General features: G+C 53.2%; 1 protein-coding gene across 2 annotated transcripts in view; it reads left to right on the forward strand.

Annotated features, from left to right (window-relative positions):
- The window catches only part of LOC119973205 (cyclin-dependent kinase 16-like), a 202,691-nt gene that overhangs the window by 141,512 nt on the left and 34,768 nt on the right, over positions 1-26,411 (forward strand). For both annotated transcript variants that reach the window (XM_038810858.1, XM_038810859.1), the window contains exons 14-15: positions 13,019-13,093; positions 17,154-17,205. In XM_038810858.1, coding sequence (XP_038666786.1) covers positions 13,019-13,093; positions 17,154-17,179 — 101 coding nt within the window. In that variant the 3' untranslated portion in view covers positions 17,180-17,205. The remainder of the gene's footprint in view (positions 1-13,018; positions 13,094-17,153; positions 17,206-26,411) is intronic.

The following is a 26,411-nucleotide window of genomic DNA, read 5'->3' on the forward strand; positions in this document are numbered from 1 at the left end:
TCTATGTTCTATGTTCTATGTTCTATGGTGATCAGTACCTGTGAGCAATCTGATAGTGAGACTGGTGATCAGTACATGTGAGCACTCTGATAGTGAGACTGGTGATCAGTACATGTGAGCTCTCTGATAGTGAGACTGGTGATCAATACCTGTGTGCACTCTGATCGTGAGACTAGTGATCAGTTCCTGTGAGCACTCTGATAGTGAAACTGGTGATCAGTACTTGTGAGCACTCTGATAATGAGACTGGTGATCAATACCTGTGAGCACTGTGATAGTGAGACTGGTGATCAGTACTTGTGAGCACTCTGATAATGAGACTGGTGATCAATACCTGTGAGCACTCTGATTGTGAGACTAGTGATCAGTTCCTGTGAGCACTCTGATAGTGAAACTGGTGGTCAATACATGTAACACTCTACTTCCAGCTGCACAGGGGCACCAGACAAGGATGCCCGCTGCTGTTCGCACTAGCAATCGAACCGCTAGCAATCGCGCTCAGGGCATGAAAAAATTGGAAGGGGATCCGAAGGGGAGGTAGAGAGCACAGAGTCTCACTCTATGCGGATGATCTGCTCCTCTATATCTCGGACCCACAAAGCAGCATGGACGGAATCATAGCGCTCCTGAAAGAGTTTGGAGCCTTCTCGGGCTACAAACTCAACATGAGCAAAAGTGAGATCTTCCCAGTACACCCGCAAGGGGGGTGGGGGGGGGGGGCAGCACTAAAGGGGCTGCCGTTCAAAAAAGCCCGAAATAAATTCCGCTACCTGGGGATCCAAATAGCCCATGACTGGAAAGGGATCCACAAATGGAACCTCACCAGCCTGACGGAGGAAGTTAAAAAGGACCTGCAAAGATGGAACACACTCCCGCTCTCCCTCGCGGGGAGAGTCCAGACGATCAAAATGAACGTACTGCCCAGGTTCCTTTTCCTGTTTAGATCCATTCCGATCTACATCCCCAAGGCCTTTTTCAAAGCGCTGGACAAACATATCATGGCGTTCGTATGGGGGGGTAAAAATGCTAGGATCCCAAAGAAGGTCATACAAAAAACAAAATCCAGGGGGGGCTAGCCCTCCCGAATCTACAATTCTACCACTGGGTGGCAACAGCCGAGCGAGTAAGGGGATGGATCCAGGAGCCAGAAGCCGAGTGGGTGCGTGCGGAGGAGGCCTCCTGCATGGGAACCTCCCTCCGGGCCCTCGCCACGGCAGCACTCCCATCCCCACCCAAAAAACACTCCACCAGCCCAGTGGTGACAACCACCCTCCAATCCTGGAACCAACTGCGGCAGCAATTTGGCCTGTACAAAATGTCGGACAAGGCTCCCATCTGCAACAACCATAGGTTCAAACCAGCACTGACCGACGCCACCTTCAAAAGGTGGAGGCAGGACGGGGGGACACTGACAGTCAGGGCCCTATACACGGACGACAGGACCGCAACACTGGACGAACTGACAGAGAAATTTTAGCTAGCTGGGGGGAACGAGCTACGGTACCTGCAGCTCAAAAACTTCCTACGAAAGGAGACAAGGACGTACCCACAACCGCCACGACAGACACTACTGGAAGACCTACTGGACGCAAGTATCCTAGAGAAAGGGAACTGTAGTGACATGTATGACCGACTGGTAGATAGGGACGACACCGTACTGGACGCAACAAGAAGGAAATGGGAGGACGACCTGGGGATGGAGATAGGGTGGGGACTCTGGAGCGAAGCACTGCATAGGGTCAACTCCACCTCCACGTGCGCAAGGCTCAGCCTGACGCAACTAAAAGTGGTACATATATGTATGCTGGCTAAAGGGGGCGGCAACAATTATTGTTATGAAGATGCTTACCTGTAAATATTCATGTTAAATTTTTGTGTTTTCCTTTTTTTCCTTTTTTTTTTTCTCTCTCTCTAATAACTTGTAATTTGTCATATATAAAATATGAAAACTCAATAAAAAAACATTTATAAAAAAAAAAATACATGTAACACTCTGATAGTGAGACTGGTGATCAGCACATATGTGCCCTCTGATAGTGAGACTGATGATCAGTTCCTGTGAGCACTCTGATAATGAGACTGGTGATCAGTACCTGTGAGCAATCTGATAGTGAAACTGGTGATCAGTCTATGTGAGCACTCTGATCGTGAGACTGGTGATCAATACATGTGTGCACTTTGATAGTGAGACTGGTAATGAGTACATGTGAGCACTCTGACAGTGAGACTGGTGATCAGTACTTGTGGGCACTCTGATAATGAGACTGGTAATCAATATCTGTGAGTACTCTAATCGTGAGACTAGTGATCCGTTCCTGTGAGCACTATGATAGTGAAACTGGTGGTCAATACATTTAACACTCTGATAGTGAGACTGATGATCAGCACATATGTGCCCTCTGATAGTGAGACTGATGATCAGTTCCTGTGAGCACTCTGATAATGAGACTGGTGATCAGTACCTGTGAGCAATCTGATAGTGAAACTGGTGATCAGTCTATGTGAGCACTCTGATAGTGAGACTGGTGATCAGTACCTGTGAGCACTCTGATTGTGAAACTGGTGATCAGTCTATGTGAGCACTCTGATAGTGAGACTGGTGATCAGTCTATGTGAGCACTCTGATAGTGAGACTGGTGATCAATACATGTGAGCACTCTGATAGTGAGACTGGTGATCAGTACTTGTGAGCACTCTGATAATGAGACTGGTGATCAATACCTGTGAGCACTCTGATCATGAGACTAGTGATCAGTTCCTGTGAGCACTCTGATAGTGAAACTGGTGATCAGTCTATGTGAGCACTTTGATAGTGAGACTGGTGATCAGTCTATGTGAGCACTCTGATAGTGAGACTGGTGATCAATACATGTGAGCACTCTGATAGTGAGAATGGTGATCAGTACATGTGTGCACTCTGATAGTGAGAATGGTGATCAGTACATGTGTGCACTCTGATAGTGAGACTGGTGATCAGTTCCTGTGAGTACTCTGATAGTGAGACTGGTGATCAGTGCATGTGTGCACTCTGATAGTCAGACTGGTGGTCAGTCTATGTGAGCATTCTGATCGTGAAACTGGTGATCAGTCTATGTGCGAAATCTGACAGTGAGACTGGTGATCAATACATGTGTGCACTCTGATAGTGAAACTGGTGATCAGTCTATGCGCGCACTCTGATAGTGAGACTGGTGATCAGTATATGTGAGCACTCTGATAGTGAGACTGGTGATCAGTACATGTGTGCACTCTGATAGTGAGACTGGTGATCAGTCTACGTCAGCACTCTGATAGTGAGACTGGTGATCAGTATATGTGAGCACTCTGATAGTGAGACTGGTGATCAGTACATGTGTGCACTCTGATAGTGAGACTGGTGATCAGTACATGTGTGAACTCTGATAGTGATACTGGTGATCAGTGCATGTGTGCACTCTGATAGTGAGACTGGTGATCAGTCTATGTCAGCACTCTGATGGTGAGACTGGCGTTTAGTCTATGTGAGCACTCTGATAGTGAAACTGGTGATCAGTATATGTGAGTACTCTGATAGTGAGACTGGTGATCAGTACCTGTGAGCACTCGGGTAGTGAAACTGATGATCAGTCTATGTGAGCACTCTGATAGTGAGACTGGTGATCAGTGCATGTGTGCACTCTGATAGTGAGACTGGTGATCAGTACATGTGTGCACTCTGATAGTGAGACTGGTCATCAGTCTATGTCAGCACTCTGATAGTGAGACTGGTGATCAGTACATGTGTGCACTCTGATAGTCAGGCTGGTGATCAGTACATGTATGCACTCTGATGGTGAAAATGGTGATCAGTACATGTGTGCACTCTAATGGCGAGACTGGTGATCAGTACATGTGTGCACTCTGATAGTGAGACTGGTGATCAGTACATGTGTGCACTCTGATAGTCAGGCTGGTGATCAGTACATGTATGCACTCTGATGGTGAAAATGGTGATCAGTACATGTGTGCACTCTAATGGCGAGACTGGTGATCAGTACATGTGTGCACTCTGATAGTGAGACTGGTGATCAGTACATGTGTGCACTCTGATAGTGAGACTGGTGATCAGTACATGTGTTCACTCTGATAGTGAGACTGGTGATCAGTCTATGTGAGGACTCTGATAGTGAGACTGGTGATCAGTCTATGTGAGCTCTCTGATAGTGAGACTGGTGATCAGTCTATGTGAGGACTCTGATAGTGAGACTGGTGATCAGTCTATGTGAGGACTGTGCTAATGAAACTAGCGATTAGTGAATGTTACTGTGGTATTGTAACGCTTGCAATCATTATATGTGAGCACTGTTATAGTGACGCTAGTGATCTGTACATGTAAGCACCGTGATAGTGACATAGTGACCAGTACCTGTGAACAAGGTGATAGTGACACAGGTGATCGTACATATGAGCACTGTGACAATGACACTAGTGATCAGTATATGAGAGCCTGGTGAAGTGACACGAGTGACCAGTAAATGTGAGCAGTGTGATAATTTTTTTAATAAATGTTTTTATTGGGTTTTTGTGAGCAAGGTATAATTACTGTTATGTACACAGAATAAGAAACACATATATATATATACACACATTTAGAGAAGGGCACACCCCAACATTAAAAAAAATACAATAACATATGCAATGGAATAACTGGTGGGGTATTGTACACCAGCTCGACAGCGGCATCTCTGTACATCTGGCAAAATTACCCACCCCACAGAAGTAGGCGACTGCCTGCGGGGGGCAGGGACTGGGGGGGCATGCACACCTTTGGGTGCCGGGGAGAAAACCACAGCGTGCGATATTTGGCTCTGCTGTGTGCTGCTGTCGCCCGCCCTTCCCGGACGGGTCTCGCTGCCGTCCCACTCTCGCCCCCGCTTCTGCCGCTCCTCCCATCCTCCATCTCCAGTTTCCTCGTTTTGCACGTTTTGGCATCCCGTGTCCTCCCTCCGGCTCCCGCTTCCCTGCCCCCCCCCCCTCCACGGTTCGCCTCCCTCTCCCCAGGTTTAGCTGTCTTCTCCCCCCCAGCCGCCTTGGTTCGCCCCTCCCTCCTCAGGTTTAGCCGTCCCCCCCCCCCCCCCCCCCTCCCTCCCAGTCCATCTCTCCCCTCCATGCCCCGGCTACCTTCTCCAGACTCCCGACCATTTCCCCTGATTCTTGGCCACCCGGCTATTCTTCCTCTTGTTCGTTGGCCACAAACAGGTCCCGGAACAGTTGCATGAATGGCTCCCACGTTCTGTGGAAGCCGTCGTCTGACCCTCGGATGGCGAATTTGATTTTCTCCATTTGGAGGGATTCCGAGAGGTCGGACAGCCAGTCTGCAGCTCTGGGCGGTGCTGCTGACCGCCAGCCAAACAGAATTCTACGGCGGGCGATCAGGGAGGCAAAGGCAAGGGCGTCCGCCTTCCTCCCCAGGAATAGATCTGGCTGGTCTGAAACCCCGAAGACCGCCACTATCGGGCATGGCTCCACCCTCACCCCCGCCACTTTGGACATAGCCTCGAAGAAGGCTGCCCAGTACTCCACAAGTCTGGGGCAAGACCAGAACATGTGGGCGTGGTTGGCCGGGCCTCGTTGGCACCATTCATATCTGTCCTCCACCCCCGGGAAGAACCTACTCATAAGGGTTCTTGTTAAGTGGGCTCTTTGTACCACTTTTAGTTGCGTCAGGCTGAGCCTTGCGCACGTGGCGGTGGAGTTGACCCTATGCAGTGTCTCGCTCCAGAGTCCCCACCCTATCTCAATCCCCAGGTCCTCCTCCCATTTCTTTCTTGTTGCGTCCAGTATGGTGTTGGCCCTTTCTACCAGTCGGTCATACATGTCGCTACAGTTCCCTTTATCTAGGATGCTTGCGTCCAGTAGGCCTGCCGTGGCGGTTGTGGGTGCGTCCTTGTCTCCTTTCGTAAGAGGTTTTTGAGCTGCAGATACCGTAGCTCGTTCCCCCCAGCTAGCCAAAATTGCTCTGTCAGTTCGTCCAGTGTAGCGATCCTGCCGTCCGTGTATAAGGTCCCTGACTGTCAGTGTCCCTCCGTCCTGCCTCCACCTTTTGAAGGTGGCGTCAGTCAGTGCTGGTGTGAACCTATGGTTGTTGCAGATGGGAGCCTTGTCCGACATTTTGGTCAGGCCAAATTGCTGCCGCAGTTGGTTCCAGAATTGGAGGGTGGCCGTCACCACTGGGCTGCTGGAGTGTTTTTTGGGTGGGGATGGGAGTGCTGCCGTGGCGATGGCCCGGAGGGAGGTCCCCATGCAGGAGGCCTCCTCCGCGCGCACCCACTCGGCCTCTGGATTCTGGATCCATCCCCTTACTCGCTCGGCTGTTGCCGCCCAGTGGTAGAATTGTAGGTTTGGGAGAGTTAGCCCCCCCTGGATTTTGTTTTTTGTAGGACCTTCTTTTAGGAAGGTCTTCTAAGACCTAGCATTTTTACCCCCCCCCCATACGAATGCCATGATAAGTTTGTCCAGCGCTTTGAAAAAGGCCTTGGGGTTGTAGATCAGAATGGATCTAAACAGGAAGAGGAACCTGGGCAGTACGTTCATTTTGATCATCTGGACTCACCCCGCGAGGGAGAGTGGGAGTGTGTTCCATCTTTGCAGGTCCTTTTTTACTTCCTCCGTCAGACTGGTGAGGTTCCATTTGTGGATCCCTTTCCAGTCATGGGCTATTTGGATCCCCAGGTAGCGGAATTTGTGTTGGGCTTGTTTGAACGGCAGCCCCTTTAGTGCCCCCCCCCCCCCCCCCTTGCGGGTGTACTGGGAAGATCTCGCTTTTGCTCATGTTGAGTTTGTAGCCCGAGAAGGCTCCAAACTCTTTCAGGAGCGCAATGGTTCTGTCCATGCTGCTTTGTGGGTCCCAGATGTAGAGGAGCAGGTCATCTGCATAGAGTGAGACTCTGTGCTTTCTGCCTCCCCTTCGGAACCCCCTCCAATTTTTTGCTGCCCTGAGCGCGATTGCTAGCAGTTCGATTGCTAGTGCGAACAGCTAGTGGGGACAGTGGGCATCCTTGTCTGGTGCCCCTGTGCAGCTGGAAGTATTGGGAGTTGGTATTATTGGTCCGTACGCTCGCCATGGGAGCGTTGTATAGGAGCTTTACCCAGGAGGTGAACCCTGGTCCAAGCCGGAACCGCTCCAGTACCTCTATGAGGTATTTCCATTCGACTCTGTCGAAAGCCTTTTCTGCGCCTAGGGAGACGATCACCTCTTGTGTTCTCTCCCCGGAGGGGGTCATTATCACGTTCAGCAGGCGCCTGATGTTCGAGGTAAACTGTTTACCTTTGACGAAGCCCGTCTGGTCCTCTGTGACCACCTCGGGTACACAGTCTTCTAGCCTTTTGGCTAGGATTTTGGCCAGTATTTTGGCGTCTGCATTCAGCAGAGATATGGGTCTGTATGACCCACAGTCCGTTGGGTCTTTGTCTCTCTTAGGTATCAGCGAGATTGAGGCCTGTGCTAACGTGGGTGGCAGTGTGCCCCTAGCTAGCGAGTCTGTGAACATCTCCCGCAGGTGCGGGGCCAGCGCTGTCGCAAATCCGTCCGGTCCTGGCCCCTTCCCCGTCTCCCAGTGCTAGTGGTGCTTCCTGGCCCCGTTTTCTTCCCTCCCCCACGACTGGAATGTCCAGTCCATCAAGGAACCGGTTCATCCCAGCCTTCCCCGTTGGGGGCTCTGAGGTGTACAGCTCTTGGTAGAAGGCCTTGAAGGTTTCGTTAATCCTCTCTGGTTCTGTTTCCCACGTGCCTCTGGTACCCCTGATTTGCGCAATTTCTCTGGTGGCTGCCTGCTTTCTCAGCTGGTGTGCCAACAGGCGGCTGGCTTTGTCTCCGTGTTCGTACAGGGTCCCACGCGCCTGGCGGAGTTGGTGCACTGCTTTCCTGGTGGAGAGCAGGTCAAAGTTCCTCTGTAGTTCTTTCCTCTCCGCCAGGAGGTCTACGGTCGGGGCCTCGGAGTATTTACGGTCTACCTCCAGTATGGAGTCGACCAGCTTCTGCCTAGCCACCCTTTCCACCCTATCTCTTTGCGCTTTGAAGGCAATGATTTCCCCTCTTAGTACGGCCTTTAGCGCTTCCCAGAACGTGGAGGGTGAGACCTCCCCGTTTTGGTTGTTCTCCTTGTACTCTGCTATGGCCCACACTATCCTTTCGCTGAAGGCCTTGTCAGCTAGTAAGGCACCGTCCAACCTCCATGTGGGGCGCTGGGCCCTTCCCGTCTCTAGCCGCACGTCCATGTAGTGTGGAGCGTGGTCTGATATCACAATTGCGGAGTATTCCACTTTGTCTATCCCTGGAAGCACTGTTTTCCCCACCACAAAGAAGTCAATTCTGGTGTACACGTTATGTACTGGGGAGAAGAAGGAGAATTCTTTCTCCCCTGGGTGGGCGAACCTCCAGGGGTCCACTGCTCCCATCTGCTCCATATAGTGACTGAGTTCCCTTGCCATGCTTGAGGTTTTCCCCGTTTTGGGGTTTGATCTGTCCGTCTTTGGATCCTGTACACAGTTGAAGTCCACCCCCATGATTAGTCGATGCATCGCTATGGCCGGGATTTCTGCCGTGGTCTTTTTGATGAAACTCGTGTCGTCCCAGTTGGGCGCGTACACGTTGACTAGAACTACCGGTGCCCCATCCAGGGCCCCGCTGACCATGACATACCGCCCCCCTGGGTCTGTAACCATCTTTGTCGCCCTAAACCTTGTCCTCTTGCTGATCAGGATCGCCACCCCCCCTGGCCTTTGTCCCATAGCAGGAATGGTAGGTTTGTCCCACCCAGCCCTTTCTTACCCGCAGTTGGTCCTGCTCCCTCAGGTGCGTCTCTTGGAAGAAGACTATGTCGGCCCTCATGTTTCTGAGGTGGGTGAGGACTCTGGATCTCTTCACTGGGCCGTTAAGTCCCCTTACGTTCCAGGTGATTATCCTGGTGGGGGGCTTCTGCCCCCTCGTTCCTGTGGGATTAACCATACTTATCTGGTGGACGCGCCCCTGCCCTCCGGGGTTTCCCTTTGTTAGGGGGGCATCCAGGATGGCCGCTATCACTGCTCTCCCCATGCGGTCGGGTCCCTGCGCTCCGGGGTGTCCCCTTGTCCCGGGGGCACCCGCCATGGCCGTCCACTGTGTGTCCGCCATGCAGGTAGTCCCCTGCACTCTGGGGTCTCCCTTCGCCCACAGACCGTACTGGGTGGGTGCTTGCAGCGGTTCCTTGTTTCGAGCCCTTGGTTGTGGCACTTTGTAGCCCTGTTCCTTTTCTGGCCTCATTTGTCCCACCTTCCCTGCATCCCCCCTCCCCGGTCTCTCGCTCCCTGTGTACCCCCCCGCCCCCGGTCTCTCCCTTTTCCCTCCTCCCCCATATACCCCTCCTTTGTCCCTCTTTCCCCTATTCCTGTCCCCGTTTGCTCTCCCGACTTTGACGGGTGTTCCCCCCCTCCCCTGCCTGGCGCCATCCCTCTGTTGGGGGTGCGCTGCGGCCCTGCTTTGTTGCGTGCGCCCGGCGCTAGCTTTCCTGCTAGTACGGTGGCTCCCCTCTCGGGGGTTATTGTCTCGCTTTTCCCCTGCCTGGCCTCTACGGTTTTCTGCCCGCTCTTCCCCCATCCTACCCTGCACCCCTCTCGCCTGCTCTCCCTTCTCCAATACTCTCGTTCCCTCGTGCTGGGGCCTGGCCTCCCACCTGGAGCGGTCCCTTGGGCAGTGGTTTGCTCTTTGTTCTGGGTGTTCTTGCCGGGGGGGGGGGCTGGCATTGCTCGCCCCTCCCCACCCCCCCCCCGTCGGCGTGTCATTGCCCCTTGCCAGGGGCCCCTCGTCCCTACCCCCCCTTGTTTTCCAGCCCGTGCTCCTCGACAAACCTATTTGCCTCAGCGGGGGCTGTAAAGAAATATTCCCTGTTTTGGTATGTGACCCAGAGTTTCGCTGGGTACAGCATACCAAAACACACTCTGCTCCTGTGGAGAGCTGCTTTCGCTCTGTTGAACTCAGCCCGTCTCTTAGTTATATCTGCCCCAAGATCCTCATAGATTTGGATGGCGTGCCCTTCCCATTTGCAAGCTCTATTTTCCTTGGCCTAGCGCAGGATTGTCTCCCTATCCCGGTACCGGTGCAGTTTAGCTATGACTGCTCTCGGTTGTTCCCCTGCCTTGGGCTTCGGGCGCAGCGACCGATGTGCTCTGTCCATTTCCGGTGGGTTGGGGAAAGTTTCCCTCCCCACTAAGTTGCCCAGCATCTCAGCCACGTATGCTGTGGGGTTTCTACCCTCGCTCCCGTCTGGCAGGCCCATTATCCTGACGTTTTGCCTTCTTGAGCGATTTTCCTGGTCGTCTACCCTGTCCTTCAGGCTCCCCTGTGTTGCGTCCAGTCTCGCCACTTCCCTCTCCAGGGCCGTGACCCGGTCGCTCATGTCAGTCGCTGCTTTCTCCAGCTCCTTAATGGTCGCCTCCTGGGCTTCCAGTTTCTCCCCTTGGGCATCCAATTTCTCCTCCAGTCTGGTCCGAGCCTGCTGCACCCCTGACATGGCCCTGGCCACTGCTGCCTGCACTGCGGCCTCTGTGTCTGCTTTCACCTCTGCCTTGATTACCTGCAGCTGCTCCCTCAGCACCTCGGTAAAGGCTGCCTTCCAATTCACGCCCCCCTCTAGCCCCAGGGGAGAGGGCACCTGTCTGTCCAGCTCTTTTTGATGCGGCGATACTTCTGTTCCGCCGCTTAGTACTGTGATCATGAGAGAATGGTCAGTACATGTGAACACTGTGATTGTGAAACTAATGATTAGTGAATGTTACTATGATATGGTGACACTGGTGCCCATTATATGTAAGCACTGTTATAGTGACATTAGTGATCAGTTCATTGTATGTTTTCAAGAAGCAGTTAGATATAGCACTTAGGGCAAAGGGGATTAAAGGATATGGGGGAAAGCGGGATTAGGCTATTGAGTTGTATGATCAACCATGAGCAATGGTGAGAGGGCATTAAGGTAGAGAAGTCCCTGGGGCTGGATGGGATCTATCCCAGGTTACTGCGAGAGGCAAGGGGAGAAATAGCTGGGGCCTTAACAGTTTTCCTCACATCCTCTTCGACCACAGGCGAGGTTCAAGAGGACTGGAGAATGGCTAATGTTATTCTTTTGTTTAAGAAAGGAAGCAGGATAATCCAGCAAATTATAGGCCAGTGAGCCTGACATCAGTGGTGGGGAAGGTTTTGGAAAAGATACTGAGAGACAGGATGTACGCACATTTGGAAGAAAATGGACTAGTTAGTGACAGACAGCATGGTTTAGTATGGGGAAGGTCATGTCTCACCAAAATGAGTGATCTTCAAAAGAAAATTGATGAGGGATGAGGGAAGATCTGTGGATATAGTTTATATAGACTTTAGTGAGGCATTGGACAAAGTCCCAAATGGCAGACTGGTATAGAAACTAAAATCATATCGGATTTGGGGTGGGCTGGTTGGATGGATACAGAACTGGCTTGGTTATGGAAGACAGAGAGTAGCTTTTGGAAGGGTGTTTTTCTGAATGGAGATCTGTAGGTAGTGGTGTTCCGCAGGGATCAGTGCTGGACCTCTGATGTTTGTAGTATATATAAATGATCTGGAGGAAAATGTGGGTGGTCTGATTGGTAGGTTTGCGGATGACACAAAGATTGGCGGAGGTGCTGATAGTGCCGATTGTCAGAGGATACAACAGGGTACAGCTGGATTGGAGACTTGGACACAGAAATAGCAGATGGAGTTTAATCTGGACAAATTAGAGCTGATGCATTTTGGAGGATCAAATCTTGGTATGAATTATACTGTAAATGGCAGAACCCTTAGGAACATTAACATACAGAGGGATCTCGGAGCGCAGGTCCACAGTTCCCGAAAAGTAGCAACTCAGATGGTCAAGGTGATTAAGAAGGCATATGGTATGCTTGCCTTCATTAGCCGGGGCATTGAGTGCAAGAGTTGGGAAATCATGTTGCAGCTATATAAAACCTTAGTTAGGCTGCATCTGGAGTATTGCCTGCAGTTCTGGTCACCACAGAAGGACGTGGAAGCTTTGGAGAGAGTGCAAAGAAGGTTCAACAGGATGTTGCCTGGTCTCGAGGTTATTGGCTATGAGGAGAGGTTGAATAAACTAGGATTGTTTTCACTGGAAAGACAGAGGCTGAGGGGAGACCTGATAGAGGTTTACAAAATTATGAGAGACATAGACAGGGTGGATAATCAGAGGCTTTTTCCCAGGGAGGAAGTCTGAATTACAAAGGGGCACAGGTTCATGGTGAGAGGGGGAAAGTTTAAGGGAGATGTGCAGGGTAGGTTTTTCATGCAGAGTGAAGTGGGTGCCTGGAACACATTGCCAGAGGATGTGGTGGAAGCAGACACATTAGCAACATTTCAGAAGCATTTGGATGGGTACATGAATAGGGAGGAAATAGAGGGATACGGACCAAGTAAGGGAAGTAGTTTTGTTTTTAGTTAGGCCATCATGATCGGCAGAGGCTTGGAGGGTCGAAGGGCCTGTTCCTGTGCTGTACTTTCCTTTGTTCTTTGTTCTATGATCATAATGGAAGGCATGATGTGGAGATGCCGCTGTTGGACTGGGGTGAGCATAGTAAGAAGTCTTACACCAGGTTAAAGTCCAACAGGTTTGTTTCAGCTTTTGGAGCACTGATTCACCTGAGGAAGGAGCTGCGCTCCGAAAGCGAGTGTTTGAAACAAACATGTTGGACTTTAACCTGGTGTTGTAAGACTTCTTGTAATGAAAGGCGTACAGGCTCAAAGGGCCAAATGGCCTCCTCCTCCTATTTTCTATGTTTCAAAGTTTCCATGAAGTTAACAGCAATGGCTGCCTCATTTTATTGTTGCACAATTTGGCTCTTTCCCCAGACTACAGTTCCCTCTATCTTCGCTCCATCAGGCCTGTCCCTTACTCCCATCGCTCAGATCCATGCTCTTTCCCCTCGGTACACCCCAATGCATGTCCTGTAGCTGTATGATAATGTGCAACAATTACAACCTGAACAATATGAACTTTATTTGCAGCAAGCTCTATATTTACCCTGAAGGATATTGAGTTACAGAAGGATCCCGGCTATCGGTCATTGTACTTGGAATCAGGTGAGGATCTGCAATGCACCATCCACTGGATATCTGTGTTTCAGTCGGCCTATTGAGCTGGCTGCTGCCTTTTCCACACTCAATACTGGTTTAGTCTGATTTACCCAAATCCCACTTACAGTAGAACCATAGAATCCCTACAGTGCAAAAGGAGGCCATTCACCCCATCGAGTCTGCACCGGCTCCTGGAAAGGGCACCCGGTGACCCGGTAACCCCACCTAACCTTTTCGACTGAGGGTAATTTATCATGGCCAATCCACCTAATCATTCGACTGTGGAGGAAACCGGAGCACCCGGCGGAAACCCACGCAGACACGGGGAGAAAGTGCAAACTCCACACAGTCACCCGAGGCCGGAATTGAACCCGGGTCCCTGGAGCTGTGAGGCAACAGTGCTAACCACTGTGTCACCATGCCACCCAAGTACAGGACGATTGCATTGCAATTACAATTAGATGTGAGATTTAACAGACGTGTGAAGGGATCAGATCAGTCCATGGGCTGGATTCACCGTTTTGGAAGCTAAGTGCCGATGCTGGCGAGGGAACTGTGGTGTTTTACGATGCAAAAACCGATGGTGAACCCTCACCGATCCTGCAACCCTTGAAGAGCTGACAGCCGCTCCGAGTGAAACTCCTGGCTCTTACAATAAAAACAGCTGGAGAATGGCCAGCCTTGCGTGGACCCTGGCCACCCCCCCCCCCACCAGTCCCCCAGCTCTTGAGGAAGCCCCCCCAGCTAGCAGCACGGCTCCTGGCTGACAGTGGCTGCGTTGGACACACCGCAGCCGCCATGTTGGGTTCCTGACTGCTGAGACTACAAGCAAACCGCGCCTTTGGGAACTCGGCCCATCGTAGGCGGTGAATTGCGAAGGACTCAGAGAATAGAGGGTCAGGCCCGCTAATGATATGCCAACGGGTTTTAAACGCCGCACGGCGAGCCACGCATTTACACGATTTTCGGGGTGCCGGAAGATCCCGATTTGGCGTCATACCGGCACCTACCAGGATTTTGAAGTCGGAGGCTATTCTCTGCCCAATCACGTTTTGTGATTTCGGGGTTGTCCGATGGTGAATCCCAACCCATAAGTCCATCAGTCTATAAGAGGGTGGTTTCCGAGTCTTCTGCCCTGTTACCAGACTCCTCAATGACCCTCTTATAGACTGATGTACTTATGGACTGATCTGATCTCTTCACAAATCTTCACCCGATGCCTGTGTCTATGTATTTACATTGTGTATTTTATGTTTGCCCTATTATGTATTTTCGTTTCATGCACGGAATGATCTGTCTGAGCTGTACGCAGAACAATACTTTTCACTGTACCTCGGTACACGTGACAATAAACCAATCCAATCCAAATGGAGAGCAGGACTGAGAATATAAACAGACATCCCCCTGTTTCAACTGACAGAAGCTGTGTGAAATGCTGGGAGTGTGCAGCTTCAATGCTGTCCTGGATTCAAACAGCAGCACAGCAAAATGCTAGCATTGTACAATAACCCTACACACACTGCTCTGTTTATCATAAATCACTCAGATGCAGTGACACTAGTCCTTCATTTCATCTATTTTCTAATCAAAACATTTCACACAAACATGATTAAAATTAAAATCACTTATTGTCACAAGTAGGCTTCAATGAAATTACTGTGAAAAGCCCCTAGTTGCCACATTCCAGCGCCTGTTCGGGGAGGCCGGTATGGGAATTGAACCCGCGCTGCTGGCATTGTTCTGCATAACAAACTAGCTGTTTAGCCCACTGTGCTAAACCAGCCCCATGACTCTGCTGTGACCTGGGCCAGTGTCTCGCTGTCTCTGCTGTGACTTGGGCCAGTGTCTCGCTGTCTCTGCTGTGACCCGGGCCAGTGTCTCGCTGTCTCTGCTGTGACCCGGGCCAGTGTCTCGCTGTCTCTGCTGTGACCCGGGCCAGTGATTCACTGTCTCTGCTGTGACCCGGGCCAGAGTCTCGCTGTCTCCGTTGTGACCCGGGCCAGTGTCTCGCTATCTCTGTTCTGACCCGGGCCAGTGATTCGCTGTCTCTGCTGTGACCTGAGCCAGTGTATCGCTGTCTCTGCTGTGACCCGGGCCAGTGTCTCGCTATCTCTGTTCTGACCCGGGCCATTGATTCGCTGTCTCTGCTGTGACCTGGGCCAGTGTCTCGCTGTCTCTGCTGTGACCTGGGCCAGTGATTCGCTGTCTCTGCTGTGACCTGGGCCAGTGATTCGCTGTCTCTGCTGTGACCTGGGCCAGTGATTCACTGTCTCTGCTGTGACCTCGGCCAGTGTCTCACTGTCTCTGCTGTGACCTGGGCCAGTGATTCACTGTCTCTGCTGTGACCTGGGCCAGTGATTCGCTGTCTCTGCTGTGACCTCGGCCAGTGTCTCACTGTCTCTGCTGTGACCTGGGCCAGTGATTCGCTGTCTCTGCTGTGACCTCGGCCAGTGATTCGCTGTCTTTGCTGTGACCTCGGCCAGTGTCTCACTGTCTCTGCTGTGACCTGGGCCAGTGATTCACTGTCTCTGCTGTGACTTGGGCCAGTGTCTCACTGTCTCTGCTGTGACCTGGGCCAGTGATTCACTGTCTCTGCTGTGACCTAGGCCAGTGATTCGCTGTCTCTGCTGTGACCTGTGCCAGTGATTCGCTGTCTCTGCTGTGACCTGGGCCAGTGATTCACTGTCTCTGCTGTGACCTCGGCCAGTGTCTCACTGTCTCTGCTGTGACCTGGGCCAGTGATTCACTGTCTCTGCTGTGACCTGGGCCAGTGATTCGCTGTCTCTGCTGTGACCTCGGCCAGTGTCTCACTGTCTCTGCTGTGACCTGGGCCAGTGATTCGCTGTCTCTGCTGTGACCTCGGCCAGTGATTCGCTGTCTTTGCTGTGACCTCGGCCAGTGTCTCACTGTCTCTGCTGTGACCTGGGCCAGTGATTCACTGTCTCTGCTGTGACTTGGGCCAGTGTCTCACTGTCTCTGCTGTGACCTGGGCCAGTGATTCACTGTCTCTGCTGTGACCTAGGCCAGTGATTCGCTGTCTCTGCTGTGACCTGTGCCAGTGATTCGCTGTCTCTGCTGTGACCTGGGCCAGTGTCCCACTGTCTCTGCTGTGACCTGGGCCAGTGACTCGCTGTCTCTGCTGTGACCCGGGCCAGTGATTCGCTGTCTCTGCTGTGACTTGGGCCAGTGTCTCGCTGTCTCTGCTGTGACCTGGGCCAGTGTCCCACTGTCTCTGCTGTGACCTGGGCCAGTGTCTCGCTATCTCTGTTCTGACCTGGGCCAGTGATTCGCTGTCTCTGCTGTGACCCGGGCCAGTGATTCGCTGTCTCTGCTGTGACCGGGCCAGTGATTCACTGTCTCTGCTGTGACCTGGGCCAGTGTCCCGCTGTCTCTGCTGTGACCCGGGCCAGTGATTCACTGTCTCTGCTGTGACCTCGGCCAGCGTCCCCCCTCTCTCTGCTGTGACAAGGCCCGTTTCCTGGTTGGGGGCTCATTTCATAAGCATGGCAGTATCCCACGAGTGAGCAGAAACCTACTCATGGCTCCAATGCATATCCTTTCCCCTTTCTCAGTATTGCGGAGAGCCAGGAGCTGTAACGTAAAGAAAATCTGTCAGGCAGGCTTTAGTCCTGATTCTAGGCCCAGACCAACATGCACTGAGAGAGAGAATGTCTTAATTCGGAGACCTCAAACAACATGCTGCGCCAGTAATTATCATCCTCCCTTTGCCCACAGTGCCCAAAGTTGCTGGCATTGCGTAGTGCCAGGTCTATCCTGTCCTGCCACATTGTGTCTGATAGGCTGGAGCAGGGTGAATACTGGGAAGTCCCCAACAAAACATCAAATGAATGATTGGCCTCGCCAGCCACCCATTGCTCAGTCACCATGGCGCCCCCAATGGGGCAAGATTGTGGAGCAGAGTCCAGGCTGCCAATTGAGTCCAATGCCCAATCGGTAGGATCAGCTTCGAATGTACACTCGCGACGGAAGATCAGACTTTTGCCTTATTGTTTGTCAGATACATACTGAGTAAATGTTACATTACTGTCTCTCCATTTTTATGCAGCAATGAGGAGCAAGAGCAGAACCTAATGCCTGGACCTTGAGCCTTATGCCAGGTAATTCCTCACCAGCAGAATCTGGGGACAATGTTTCACCTTATTTTACTCTCTTCAGTTTCAGTTTAACCACAAGTTTCTCTGATAGGAATATCGAAAAACATTTCTCGCAGTCTTGTAATCCTCCCGGTTTTATGTTTACTGCATTTCACTCTACGCTCCCAGCTTACTGTCCAGTTTTTCTCTATTTTCTCCACCTTTGCAGTTGACCTAATTTTTCACAACTTTCCAGCTGATTATTCTCCTCTGCATTGTGATTGGCTCTGCCTGGTCTCAACAACAACCTGGATTTATATCACACAGTGAACTGTGCCAAGCTGCCTCTGCCAAAGAGGGGAAATTAGAATAACCAAGTCAAAGAGGTAGGTTTTGACAAAGGAGTGAGAGAACAAGAGAGGAGGAGAGGTTTGAGGAGGAAGTGCCCAGGCAGATGAGAGCTCAGCTGTGATCGGCCAGGTGAAGAGAGAAGGGTCTTCATAAGAACACAGCATTAGAGGATCACAGATATCTGTGAGAGTTGTGGGGCTAAAGGAGATCAGAGAGACAGGGAGCAGCAAGGTGATGTGTTGGGTAAGCTGGGTCTGCGAGGACTGCGTTTACTGCAGTAGTGAGAGAGACAGGCTTCCAACACTTGAAGAAATGCAACTCGATTTTATTGACAACTTGACTATAATACATGCTTTAACTGTGGGTTGGCACCATGCTGAGTTGACTGGAGACCTGAGGCTAACATGACCAGACTATCTGACTACCACATGGTGTTTGTTCTAGCTGCTGCTCACGAGCTCTGACTGTCTCAGAGGCTGGATCCCGAGAGAGCGGGAAAACTGGTGCCCTCTGGCTTTATAGTGGTCGTGTCCTGTCTGGTGATTGGCTGCTGTGTTCTGTGTGTTCACTGGTCATCCTGTGTGTCAATCACTGCCTGTCTGCACTCCATCATATACATGTGTGTATATTATGACATCTCCCCCCCTTTTAAAAAAAAAATGTGTTCAGGTCAATAAATAGTGAGTGTCTGTGTACAGGAGCCTGACTATATACAAAATATGCTAATGTATATGGGAAGGTGTCCAGTGCAGATAGAGGGCAGATAACACATGAGAAAAAAATGATATGCACAGATGTGTAAACGATGAGATAACAAGGTAATGCAACATTCAGTCTATAAATTCAGTCTCTCTGGCAGGCGACGAATTATGGTTGACCGAACGACACTGTGGAACACCCGCTTGAGGCGATCGATGTGCTCCTGAGGAGGTGTGGACCAGACAATGATATAATCGACGTACACTCGCACCCCCTCGATGCCCTCCATCATTTGTTCCATTATGCGGTGGAACTCCTCTGAGGCGGAGATGATGCCAAAGGGCGTTTGGGTGTAACAGTAACGACCAAACAGGGTGTTGAATGTGCACAGCTTTCGACTGGACGCATCCAGCTGTATTTGCCAAAACCCCTTGGAGGCATCCAGCTTCGTGAAGAACTTGGCATGAGCCATCTCGCTGGTTAACTCTTCTCGTTTAGGTATTGGGTAGTGTTCCCTCATGATGTTACGGCTCAAATCTTTGGGGTCGATACAGATTCAAAGTTCCCCTGACGGCTTTTTGACACAAACCATGGAGCTAACCCAGCCCGTGGGTTCCGTGACCTTAGAAATGACGCCCTGGGGGACTTCCGGTGGCGGCAATGCGGAGCTAAGCCGCACATTCGGCAGCTCCCGCTGAAAACGGACTTTGGGGCTCTTTTCAGGGCCCCCAACGGAGCTGTTTCGCAAATCCTGACGTGGGAAGAGGACAGGAGTCGACCCCTATGGTCATATGGTCCGGACCAGGAGTGGGGTAAGGAGAAAAACGGAGAAAGCACCCCTGAAAAAGCGGGGGAAGGAAGACAAAATGGCGGCCGGCGGAGGCCCGGAGGAGTGGAGGCAGTGGGCTCAGGAGCAGCAGGCGACCCTGCTGCGCTGCTTCCAGGAGCTTTAGGTGGAGCTTCTGGAGTCGTTGAAGGTAACCACCAGGGAGCTGATGGAGACCCAGACAGCCCAGGGGGCTGCAATCCGGGAGCTGCAGCAGCAGGCCTCCGAAAGGGAGGATGAGGCCGTGGCCATCGCGGGGAAGGTGGAGATGCACGAGGCGCTCCATAGAAGAGGGCAGGAGCGGTTCAAGGAGCTGGACAACCGGTCGAGGCGGAAGAATTTGCGGATCCTGGGCCTCACGGAGGGGCTGGAGGGGTCGGACCTGGCGGCCTATGTGGTGGTTATGTTAAACCCGCTGATGGGGGCTGGGTCCTTCCAGGGGCCCCTGGAGTTAGAGGGGGCCCACAGAATTCTGGCTAGGAGGCCCAAGCCGAACGAGCCGCCGCGGGCGGTGTTGGTGGTTCCACAGGTCCGTGGATCGTGAGTGTGTGCTCCGGTGGGCCAAGAAGGAGCGGAGAAGCAAGTGGGAGAACACGGAGGTGCGGATCCTCCAGGACTGGAGTGCGGAGGTGGCGAGGCGGAGGGCCGGGTTTAACCGGACGAAGGCGGTGCTCCACAGATGGAGTGTGAAGTTCGGCGTGTCTGTGGGTCACCTATAAGGATCGGCACCACTATTTTGAGTCCCCGGAGGAGGCGTGGGCCTTTGTGCAGGCCGAGAAAGTGGACTCAAACTGAGGGTCTAAGATGGGGGATGCTGTATAATACTGTATTTGTATTTGCTTGGTTTAATGTAAGATGTGGGTTGGCCTTAGGGTGGGTGGGGTGATTTGTCTTTTCTGTATGGGTTCTTCTGTAGGGGTCTGGTCGACGGTTCGGGCAGGGGGGTAAACGGGGAGTTCGGGGAGCTGGTGGGGGGACTGACAATGGGGGTTGCCCTACAGGAGGCGGGGCCAGGCAGGGCAAAAGAGTGGGCTTTCTGCGGGTTTCCCGCCCTGGGAGATGGTGGGGGCGGGATCGGGGCTTGAGGCACTCTCAATTATGACGCGAAAGCGAGGTCAGTAATAAAAGGCTTTAATAAACAGAGAACAGGGCAGCACCCAAGAGAAGTGTGCTCGCAAAATGGAGTCTCACCTTAAATACTGTTTCTAGGGGGTGTAGCCATAGGCGGAGTCCCCCAGGGTTCCAAGCCTCTTAAAGGGGTACGGTATTAAAGGTAAATACCGATCATCACAGGGCTGAGAAGCGCGGGTCGTTGCTGGCTCTTTTCTTTTCCCGCTCAAGTGCGGGGGGGAAGGAGGGCCCGTTGACGGGCACGATGGGGGAGGGGTAGTCCCACGTGAGGAGGAGTCGGAGGTAGGGCGGGAGTCGCTGGGGTCAGCAGAAGTTAGCTGGCTCACGGGAGTGCTATGGAGGGAGGGGTGCGGCTAGGAGGGGTCCTAGCCGGGGGGGAGGGGGGGGGGGGGTACCGGGTTGCTGCTGAAACGGTCAGGAAGGAGCTGGAGGATGCAAGGGGTGCTGGAGGGGGGGAGTTGCCGCCGTGGGGAACTGGCAGAGCGGGGGACGCTGGCCAGTGGTGGGCAAGGGATGGGGTATGGCTAATCGGCAGGGAAGGGGGGCAGGGAGCCCTCTGATCCGGCTGATAACCTGGAATGTGAGGGTGCTGAATGGGCCGGTCAAACGGGCCCAGGTATTTGCGCACCTGAAGGGGCTGAAGGCGGATGTGGCCATGCTCCAGGAGACACACCTGAGAGTGGTGGACCAGGTTCGGCTGAGGAAGGGATGGGTGGGCCAAGTATTTCACTCAGGGCTGGATGAGAAGAGTAGGGTGGTGGCGATCCTGGTGGGGAAGAAGGTGTCGTTTGAGGCGTTAAATGTGGTGGCTGACAGTGGCGGGAGATATGTGATGGTGAGTGGTAAGCTGCAGGGGGAGCGGGTGGTGTTGGTGAATGTTTACGCCCCAAATTGGGACGATGCGGGGTTTATGCGGCGTATGCTGGGCCGCATTCCGGACCTGGAGGTGGGGGGGCCTGATCATGGGGGGGGGACTTCAACACGGTACTGGATCCCCCATTGGATCGATCCAAGTCCCGGACGGGTAGGAGGCCGGCGGCGGCTAAGGTGCTGAGGGGATTTATGGACCAGATGTGGGGGGAGGGGGGGGGGGGGGGGGTGGATGGATCCCTGGAGGTTTGCGAGGCCTAGGGCCAGGGAATACTCGTTTTTCTCCCACGTACATAAGGCCTACTCGAGGATTGATTTCTTTGTCCTGAGCAGGGGGTTGGTTTCGAGGGTGGAGGATGTGGAATACTCCGCCATTGCCATTTCAGATCATGCCCCACACTGGGTGGACCTCGGGCTGGGGGAAGAGAGGGACCAACGTCCGCTCTGGCGCTTGGAGGTGGGGTTGCTGGCAGACGAGGAGGTGGCCGAGAGGGTTCGGGGGTGTATCGAGAGGTACCTTGAGGCCAATGACAACGGGGAGGTCCGAGTGGGGACGGTCTGGGAGGCATTGAAGGCGGTGACTAGGGGGGAATTGATCTCCATCCGAACCCATAGGGAAGGGGGGAGCAGAGGGAGAGGGAGAGACTGATAGGGGAGATGGTGAGGGTGGATAGGAGATATGCGAAGGCTCCAGAGGAGGGATTGCTGGGGGAAAGGCGTAGCCTTCAGGCCAGATTCGACCTATTGACTACCAGAAAGGCGGAAGCTCAGTGGAGGAAAGCACAGGGGGCGGTGTATGAATACGGGGAGAAGGCGAGCAGGATGTTGGCACACCAGCTCCGAAAGCGGGACGCGGCCAGGGAGATTGGGGGAGTGACGGATAAAGCTGGGAAGGTGGTGCGGAGGGGGGTAGATGTTAATGGGGTCTTCAGGGACTTCTATGGGGAACTGTACCGGTCGGAGCCCCCGGTGGAGGGGGGTGGAATGGGGCGCTTCTTGGACAAGCTGCGATTCCCGAGGGTGGAGGACGAGCAGGTGGAGGGACTAGGGGCGCCGATCGAGCTGGAGGAGGTGGTCAAAGGGATAGGGAGCATGCAGTCGGGGAAGGCGCCGGGGCCGGACGGGTTTCCGGCGGAATTTTATAAAAGGTATGTGGACCTGTTGGGCCCCCTGTTGGTCCGGACCTTTAGCGAGGCATGGGAGAGGGGGGGGGGGGGCTTTGCCCCCAACTATGTCGCGGGCGCTGATTTCCTTGATCCTGAAGCACTCTGCAGTGCGGGTCATATAGGCCGATTTCGCTGCTAAACGCCGATGCTAAGCTGCTGGCAAAGATCCTGGCCACTAGAATAGAGGATTGCGTGCCCGGGGTCATTCATGTGGACCAGACGGGGTTAGTGAAGGAAAGGCAGTTGAATACGAACGTGCGAAGGCTCCTCAATGTCATTATGATGCCGGACATGGAAGGGGAGGCGGAGATAGTGGTGGCATTGGATGCGGAGAAGGCCTTTGATAGGGTTGAATGGGAGTATTTGTGGGAGGTGTTGGAGAGGTTTGGGTTTGGGGAGGGGTTTATCCGGTGGGTGAGGCTGCTCTACGAGGCCCCGATGGCGAGTGTAGCCACAAATAGGAGGAGGTCGGAGTACTTTCGGCTGTACCGGGGGACGAGACAGGGGTGCCCCCTGTCCCCCTTGCTCTTCGCGTTGGCGATTGAGCCCCTGGCCATGGCGTTGAGGGAGTCAGGGAACTGGAGGGGCCTGGTGCGGGGTGGGGAGGAGCATCGAGTGTCGCTGTATGCGGACGACCTGTTGCTGTATGTGGCGGACCCGGTGGGGGGGATGCCGGAAGTGATGAGGATTCTTAGTGTATTTGGGGGTTTCTCTGGGTATAAGTTGAACCTGGGCAACAATGAGTTGTTTGTGGTGCATCCGGGGGATCAAGAGGAGGGGATTGGTAGGCTCCCACTGAAGCAGGCAGGTAAGAGCTTCAGGTACCTAGGGGTCCAGGTGGCCCTGCACAAGCTCAACCTCACAAGGTTGGTGGAGCAGATGGAGGAGGAGTTTAAGAGGTGGGATATGTTACCGCTGTCACTGGCGGGGAGGGTGCAGTCCGTTAAGATGACGGTGCTCCCGAGGTTTTTGTTCCTGTTCCAGTGCCTCCCCATCCTTATCCCGAAGGCCTTTTTTAGGAGGGTCAACAGGAGTATCACGGGATTTGTGTGGGCGCATGGGACTCCGAGGGTGAGAAGAGTGTTCCTGGAACGGGGCAGGGATAGGGGGGGCTGGCATTGCCCAACCTCTGTGGGTACTATTGGGCTGCCAACGCAGCGATGGTGCGTAAGTGGGTAATGGACGAGGAAGGGGCAGCATGGAAGAGGATGGAGGCGGCGTTATGTGTGGGCATGAGCCTGGAGGCGCTGGTAACGGCGCCGTTGCCGCTCCCTCCAATGAGGTATACCACGAGCCCGGTGGTGGTGGCTACCCTCAAAATTTGGGGGCAATGGAGACGGCATAGGGGAGAAGTGGGGGGCTCGATGGAGGCCCCGAAACGAGGGAACCATCGGTTTGTCCCAGGGAGCATTGATGTCGGATTTCTGGGCTGGCACAGGGCAGGAGTTAGGAGGTTGAGGGACCTGTTTGTGGAGGCGAGGTTCGCGAGCTTGGGGGAGTTAGAGGGGACGTTTGGGCTCCCCCCGGGGAACATGTTTAGGTACATGCAGGTGAGAGCGTTTGCCAGGCAGCAGGTGGAGGGGTTCCCCTTGCTGCCCCCACGAGGGGTGCGGGACAGGGTGCTCTCGGGGCTGTGGGTTGGAGGAGGGAGGATTTCGGACATATACCGGGTGATGCAGGAGGTAGACGAGGCCTCGGTGGAGGAACTGAAGGGTAAATGGGAAGAGGAGTTGGGTGAGGAGATTGAGGAGAGGACGTGGGCGGACGCCCTGGAGAGAGTGAATTCCTCCTCTTCCTGTGCGAGGCTTAGCCTCATACAGTTCAAGGTGCTGCATAGGGCCCACATGACTGGGACGAGGATGAGTAGGTTTTTCGGGGGCGAAGACAGGTGTGCAAGGTGCTCGGGGAGCCCAGCGAACCACGCCCATATGTTTTGGGCGTGCCCAGCGCTGGGGGAGTTTTGGAAGGGGGTAGCAAGGATGGTGTCGAGGGTGATGGGATCCAGGGTCAAGCCAGGCTGGGGACTCGCACTTTTTGGGGTTGCAGAGGAGCCGGGAGTGCAGGAGGCGAAAGAGGCCGGTGTTCTGGCCTTTGCGTCCCTAGTAGCCCGGCGGAGGATCTTGCTCCAATGGAAGGATGCGAGGCCCCCAAGCGTGGAGGCCTGGATCAATGATATGGTGGGGTTCATTGTGGTGAGATAACCACTGTAGTTATGTGTACTGCAGTAGGGGGATGTATGCCTGTACCTGTAATACAGGTTCCTCCGGTCAGCCCCTGCCGGCTAGCTCCGCCCACAGGGAGCTTATGTATAAATGTATGAGAGCTGCTCAGACCCTTAGTCTACTGTTGCAGATGGAGGGACAACATCGTACAACAATAAAGCCTCTATTGTACTAGTCTCTCGGCTTTGAGTATAATTGTTAGCGCCACAATTTATTGTTGTACGATTTCCCAGTCACCATGGACATCAGAGTCAAGCCTGACCGTCTGCAGCTGGATCCACATTCGCCTCACGCCAGAAAAGACTTTGATCACTGGCTCGCAGTCTTCGAGGCCTACATCTCTTCAGCGGACCCTCCCCCGACAGAGGCTCAGAAAAAGCAACTCCTGTACTCCAGACTTAGCTCCAGCGTCTTTCCGCTCATTTGAGATGCGACCGACTAGACCGCAACTAACAGTACACCCCATGAACGTGTTTTTGCCTTCCCTAGGAAGTCCACATCCGGAGTGTCGCTCCCGACTTGGCTCACGACTCCGGGCCCAGTCCTTCTCCGTAGGCATGTACGGCACCACAAGGCGGAGCCCCTGGTGGACAAAGTACGCCTTCTCCACGCCAATCCTCAGTATGCCTACGTGGAGTTCCCCGACGGCCGCCAGGACACAGTCTCGCTCTGGGACCTGGCTCCCTCAGGTGCCGATCCCATGCCCACACCCCTTCCCGCGCCAACCCCAGCGCCTCCCTATTCGTCCCCATCAGGTCCATCCCTCATCCCCCTGCCCACCCTGGAGGACACGGAAGATTTCAGCTTGCTCTCGGAGTCATCCCGCCAGCAGCCAGCACCAACACCGCCAACACCTGCACCATCGTTGCCATCACCGCCTGTGCCGACATCACCACCACAGCTACGCCGATCACAGCGGAACGTTCGACCACCGATTCGGCTCAACCTGTAACCTGCTAACCGGATGGACTTTTGATTTTCCTTGTTGGACCCTCTTGTAAATAGCATCCTTTGTATTAGAGTTACCTGTCACCCCCGCCGGACTCATTTTTTACAGGGGGTGAATGTGGTGAGATAACCACTGTAGTTATGTGTACTGCAGTAGGGGGATGTATGCCTGTACCTGTAATACAGGTTCCTCCGGTAAGCCCCTGCCGGCTAGCTCCGCCCACAGGGAGCTTATGTATAAATGTATGAGAGCTGCTCAGACCCTTAGTCTACTGTTGCAGATGGAGGGACAACATCGTACAACAATAAAGCCTCTATTGTACTAGTCTCTCGGCTTTGAGTATAATTGTTAGCGCTACATTCATTAAATTGGAGAAGGTGTAATTTGCCCTGAGGGGATCAGTACAAGGGTTCTTTAGGCGGTGGCAGCCTTTCCTGGACTTCCTGGCGGAACGGTAGGGAAATAGGCCGGCAGCAGCAGCAACCTGCGGGGGTGGACACGAGGGGGGGGTTTGGTTCGGTGGGTGGGAGAACTGTGTACATGGGTTTGTGGGATGTGGTGGGTGTTATCTCTTTCCCTTTTGTTGTTTGGGTGTTCTTTTGTTTTTTCTTTTGTTTGTAGTTGCTTTTGAAGTTGGGTGGGTATTGTTCTTGGGGTGTTACCGCGGTTGTTTTGTTAATAGAGTTGAAATGTTTATATTTTGTAAAAATTTCAATAAAAATTATTAATAAAAAAAAAGAAATGACGCCCTGGTCCTGGAGGTCTTGCAGCTGTTGCTTGAGGCGGTCCTTAAGGGGTGCCGGCATCCAACGTGGTGCGTGAACCACAGGGGTGGCATTTGGCTTCAGTAGGATTTTGTATCGGTATGGGAATGTGCCCATACCTTCGAACACGCTGTGGTATTGGGCTATGATGTCATCGAGTTGAGCCTGGAAGTTATTATCTGGTGAGGCTGTTGCCTGTGTGGACGACATGGTGTGAACCCGCTGCACTAGGTTCAGGGGTTTACAGGCCCG

Source organism: Scyliorhinus canicula, chromosome 11 (genome assembly GCF_902713615.1).
Source record: "Scyliorhinus canicula chromosome 11, sScyCan1.1, whole genome shotgun sequence".
Lineage (NCBI taxonomy): Eukaryota > Metazoa > Chordata > Chondrichthyes > Carcharhiniformes > Scyliorhinidae > Scyliorhinus > Scyliorhinus canicula.